Raw genomic sequence first — 5481 nt, forward strand, 5'->3', positions numbered from 1 at the left:
TTGGGTATTTTTGCTTAATAGAGGGGTATTTTGGTCATTTATTAAAATTTCTCTATTAATTATACATTAAAAAATTTGAATATATAGTAATTTTTATGGCAAATTTCAACCGTTAATAAAATTAATAAAATATTAAAATTTTAGAAAAAGACCTAAATTCAAATTTTTATTATATTTATTAAACTTGGGCTTACTGTTTTTCATGCAGAAAGAGTGCTTTTGTTGCTCGGATTCTTTTGTTCGGCTGGGATGGCCCTGGATCTGGTTCAGGTTTATGAATCGGGTCGGTTTTACCGTACCCTTTTCGTGAAACACATCTACAGTACAACCACCTCAGAGAATTGCAAAACCGCCATTAAAATGCAGAGAAAAAATAATTATTAAAAGAAAAAAAATAATACTTGGACGGAGAGAAGGTTTGTGTTTGAAGCGGTGATGAGGGGATTGGTTAGAATATTGAAGCAAGGTCTGTCTTCTTCGTGTCAACAGAGACGACTAGGTTTTTGCGAAGCGAAAAATGTCGGTTTTATCTTTTCGTCTTCCAAAGCGCTGTCGTATTTGTCCAATTCAGCTGCTTCGCAAGACTCTTCACTTTTGAAGCCTTTCCCTCTTTCGACTTTACCATACGGAAATTGGAACCGTTTTCAAGGTATTTTATTTGGCTTGTTCGTTTTTGTTATTTATTAATTGCAAGTTGCCAAACGCGATACGAAACTTAGGAGAACCACACCTCAAAAGCTGGCTATTAAGATGGGAGAGCCAAGGCCATATAAACCCCACACTAGTTGCCCATACTTTCCAATGTGGGATCCAAGTCTCATACCTTGCACTTGGGATTCTAACATATCACCACGCTCCGCAGCCCCGGCGCCCACGCGGGCTGGCTGTGCGCTAGCTCCCTGCTAGCCCCGGGCGAACACTGCAATGTCGGCGTCACCACCCGCGCTGCACGATTGCAATTGGGAGACGTTGTGATGACTTTGATACCAAATGATACGAACCTTAGGAGAACCACACCTCAAAAGCTAGCTATTGAGATGAGAGAACTCAAGGTCATATAAACCCCACACTAGTTGCCCATACTTTCCAAATGTGGGATCCAAGTCCCATACCTTGTACTTAGGATCCTAACACGCGGCCGTAATGTTTGCATGTTGAATTTTTTTTTCTGGATTTTGTTTCGATTTGGTTGTTGTTTTGATGTTTGTGTTATTATTTTTATTTTTGTTTTCTAAATTTATCAGATTTAGAGAAGGTTGCATTGCTTTCCCATGTAATTACAAAGAAGTTTTTTTCTTCTTCTTATTTTTTAAAGTTAATTTTAAAGGGATGCTGAAGAACCTAAGAGAATTCTTTTGGTCAGTAGCCATTTTCAAATACAAGTTTGATAGGGATGTAATTTCTAGGAACAATGGGAAGTTGTTTTCTTTGAGATTGTGCTCTTTTTTCACATTATATTCTAATTTTCCAAAACAGTTTCCGAATTGTGACTGTAAGGGTCCCTTGCTATTCGGACTTTGCAATTATTTAGAGAATGCAGAATGGTTTCTTACTATTTTGTATTAAGATTAAATTGGCAGTGGAACACATGTCACTATTTAGATATGGGAAATGTAGAAGCTTGCAAATAGTTATTGATTTATGGTGCTATTGAACAGGGCAGAGAAGGACAATGTTTATACAAACACAGTCAACGCCGAATCCTTCATCTCTCATGTTCTACCCAGGGAAGCCTGTTATGGAGGTTGGAAGTGCTGATTTTGCAAATGCACGGGCAGCTATGAATTCTCCTTTGGCAAAAGCACTTTATGGGATTGATGGTAACCTTGAACCATGCTCATGTGCTTTAGTTAGTGACTGGAGTTTGTTTCTCTTTTTTCATAGAAAGTATTGGCATTCACATATTTTCTTTCTTAAACTGTTTGACAAAAGTCCACATGTTTTCACCAAAGCCTTGTATCACTTACCTTATTTCTATCAGTGTTAAGATTAATGCCTTGCATTGGTTCCTGTTAAGAATTTGCATTTGATGTTTGGATTAGAATTCAAATATATACACAAACTCGGATATGCATAAACAGAATAGAATGCTCAATAAATTTGAATTCTAAGAGTTCTTGACAGAGGCATAAATGATTAATTTGTTGGTTTCCACGTGAAGACATAGTCCAGGGTTAATTATCAAAGTTTTCCATGTTAATATATTAAGAGGTTTTACAGGGTCCTTCTGGAAGTCCTGAGATTTTATAGATGACCTAGGAAGCCCAGTCTTAGTAGATTAAACAAAAGCTTTATTCTTATTCATTTAGGGTCATTGTCTTAGAATTCTTTTCAGAACTCTGTTTTATATGATCAAATATAAAAATGTGAAAAATACATGTTTGGTTCCCTTAATACAATAATTTATACCTGAGATAACATACTTATGATGTTGAACTTTTGGCATGGATCAATATCAGTAGCATAGTGCTTGAAGGCATTAAAGGAATTGTATTGTCTAGTTTTTAGTGGCTTTACATAGGAAAGAGAGTTCTTTGTACCTTTTTTCGTAGAGTTGTCTATACATTTGTTTGAGAGAGTGACTTGTTTATACATATGTCCAAGAGACAGAGGGACGTAATTTTTGAAGGCTAGTGAGTTTTTTTGCCCTATGCTTTTCGCTGAAAAAGTTTTGCATCCATCAAGATTGGATAAATATGTTCTATATGGAATCACCTATATTACCATCAGATGTAAAGGTGATGCAGAATGGAGAGATGCATTGAAACAAAAAACATGTACTTTTATTTTGTGAATTTCCTTGATTTCAATTAGATTTTTTTGAAATGTTTTTCATTTCAAAACATATTTGTTGTTAAAAGAACCTCAAACTCAAAAAAGATAGACAGATTACTACTTATTTTTCATGTAACCTTTTTTACCTTTCCAGTTTTTCATATATGTAAATTAAATTTAGTTAATAAAATTCAAACTATTGTCTTGTTATTTGGGGATTATTTACTTGAATTGTGAAATAATCAGTAGTGTAAACCTTTTTATTTTTCTTTTGATGCAGGTATTACTCGAGTGTTTTTTGGTTCAGATTTTGTCACAGCAACAAAATCAGACAATGCTTCTTGGGATTTTCTTAAGCCTGAAATTTTTGCTGCAATCATGGACTTCTATTCTTCTGGGCAGCCATTGTTTCTAGACTCAGAAACTGCTGCAGCCAAGGACACTGCTATTCATGAAGTATATTTTCAAACTTCTTTAGTTGATTCTTTGAGTTGTTGTAGTGAAAGTGAATATAATTTTCTGTGCTTTTACCTTCACCGCCATCAACATTAAAACTTTCAAGAATGTGTATTGCTTTAATGATTATGCTATCTTTGCTGTTACAGGATGACTCAGAAACTGTTGCAATGATCAAAGAATTGCTAGAGACACGTATTAGGCCGGCAGTGCAAGATGATGGTGGAGACATTGTATACTGTGGATATGATACGTAGGGGTTCCTTCATCTGGTTAAAACAATATATTCAACACTTGAAAATTAACTTAATGCATTGTTTTTTATATAGTTGCTGTTTGGCATTGATTGAAGTTTCTGTTTATGTTCCCTAGAGAAACAGGAATTGTCAAATTGAAAATGCAAGGAGCATGTAGTGGCTGCCCGAGTTCATCTGTCACATTGAAATCTGGCATAGAAAATATGCTGATGCATTATGTACCAGAGGTAACATGTGAAATCTTTAATTTGGTATTCTGAATTTACGCATTTTTTGTCATAGCTTTATCTGTGTATAGTTATTATGTAAAGTTCTAAGATTGAGCCTAGCACTAATAAAATGGTCTAAACAAGATGATTTTTTATAAAGGAGTTGGTGTTGGGGAAACGTACTTGTCTATGCTTGTGTAGTATTTTTGGAGTAGCTTAAGGATTCAGGTATCTATTACACTGTCCCCTTGAACTTGGGGTTTTTGAGCATTTACCTATCTATTTTTTTATTCATTTGAGCTATACTGACGTACTTTTGTATAATCTATATGTGAACCTTTGATCACCTTTTCTGCAAATATTTTATATGGTGAATGCATGAATCATTTTCTGGTGTAGAAAAGAAAAACACTGGGCAACTTTTTTTTCTGTACTTTTAATGATTATGATAAAAATGTTGGTAAGAAAATGTGGATAGACCCAAGGAATGGATCTAATAAATGGCTCATTTGTTTCCAACCAAGAATATCCGCCTAGAATTTTAGGTCCTAGTCCGGTGCAATGCCAGGGAATTATCAGGGATTCCAAAATATATAAAAAAAAAAAAAAGAAATAGAATCAGAAACAGAAACATAATTTTAGGGATGATAATCTATATGTGTACTTGCAATTGATTCCTTATTATGCATGTCATACCTTATGATTATGACATGTATATAGTGTTCTGGTTGGAGGCATGCACATGACTTTATATGCATAACAACTTCTTTGTTTGCAGATGTAGTTGCATCTCAAAATTTCTGAGTTGAAATAATTTGTCCTTGTTTTCTAGGCAGATTTGCCATACTGTCATAGTTAGCCTGCGCATTTTCCTTGGCCAACCATTATTTGTGACATAAGCTAGACTTTTGTTTGGTGATTGCATGTAAATTCAGCTCTTGGCTTTTCTAATTACCTGCAGAAGTTTTCTGCTTATGCAGGTCAAAGGTGTAGAGCAAGAATTAGATACTGAAGTTGAAGATGCAGCACTAACCGGTCGGATGGAGTAGTCAAGCCATTTAAATTTTGTTTCCTGTATAGCATTTCTGATTAACAGCTGGATGGATAAGGTCTCTTATCTGCCTTCCTATACATGAGCAAATAAAGGTTGTGGGCTAATATTTACGAGTGCAGGTATTCTGTGTTGTCTGCGCTGCTAATTGCAATGGATAGGGAATTAGTGCTGTATGATTTTCATCTCTTGTGAAAAAAATGTCTGATTTTTCTGTGATTACTTTGTATCTTTTTGGGGCACATAGCTACCAAAATTTTGGATCTAAATTGTTCTCACATTATGCATATTACATAGATGAATGAAATAATTTGATGGATTGGTAGTTGCAACTACTTGATCTGTTGGACTCACCTTAAACTTGGTGCCAATTTTTTAGCATGATTGATGAGACGTTTCCTGTACTGTCCCATGTTGTCAGAAAACATATTATGATGACTGCATACTGGTTTCAACATCTCATGGCTAGTGGCATTCATGTTAGATTATATTTTGATTCCTAATATGCATGAGTTTATTGGATGCTGGTGGACTTGGTGTATTTTTATGTAATGCTCATAGATTGCAAGTATATTCAGCAGTTTTAGGGGTTAGGGCTATTATAATGCTGTGGAAAAGTGGGAATTACAAATTTCACTTTTTGGGTTTACAAGTTTCACATTGATTTTATGTATTGTTAAAATTTGGTCTAGAAGACAAACCCAGGGAAAATCAGTTTCATAATAAATTATTT

The 5481-nt window shown here is 34.8% G+C and overlaps 1 protein-coding gene across 2 annotated transcripts; it reads left to right on the forward strand.

The window, feature by feature from the left end:
• Positions 1-386: 386 nt before the first annotated feature.
• LOC123205997 (nifU-like protein 4, mitochondrial) lies at positions 387-5119 on the forward strand. Of its 2 annotated transcripts, none has more exons than XM_044623089.1 (6): positions 387-649; positions 1659-1820; positions 3056-3231; positions 3381-3484; positions 3604-3715; positions 3858-3938. In XM_044623089.1, the coding sequence occupies exons 1-6, from the start codon at positions 436-438 to the stop codon at positions 3915-3917; spliced, it is 828 nt and encodes a 275-aa protein (XP_044479024.1). In that variant the 5' UTR covers positions 387-435; the 3' UTR covers positions 3918-3938. The 2 variants fall into 2 exon arrangements, with proteins under 2 accessions (XP_044479024.1, XP_044479023.1); XM_044623088.1 differs by lacking the exon at positions 3858-3938 and adding an exon at positions 4678-5119 and having other exon boundaries at positions 388-649.
• Positions 5120-5481: the final 362 nt, after the last annotated feature.

This window comes from Mangifera indica, unplaced genomic scaffold (assembly GCF_011075055.1).
Source record: "Mangifera indica cultivar Alphonso unplaced genomic scaffold, CATAS_Mindica_2.1 Un_0021, whole genome shotgun sequence".
In the NCBI taxonomy this organism is placed as follows: domain Eukaryota; kingdom Viridiplantae; phylum Streptophyta; class Magnoliopsida; order Sapindales; family Anacardiaceae; genus Mangifera; species Mangifera indica.

What these genes read in the sequence shown, in the direction of transcription:
- LOC123205997 (XM_044623088.1), top strand. Translation starts at nt 436, where the DNA reads ATGAGGGGATTGGTTAGAATATTGAAGCAAGGTCTGTCTTCTTCGTGT. An exon ending in AGGACACTGCTATTCATGAA is followed by an intron (nt 3,232 to 3,380) that starts GTATATTTTCAA and finishes TTGCTGTTACAG; the next exon opens with GATGACTCAGAAACTGTTGC. An exon ending in GTATACTGTGGATATGATAC is followed by an intron (nt 3,485 to 3,603) that starts GTAGGGGTTCCT and finishes TATGTTCCCTAG; the next exon opens with AGAAACAGGAATTGTCAAAT.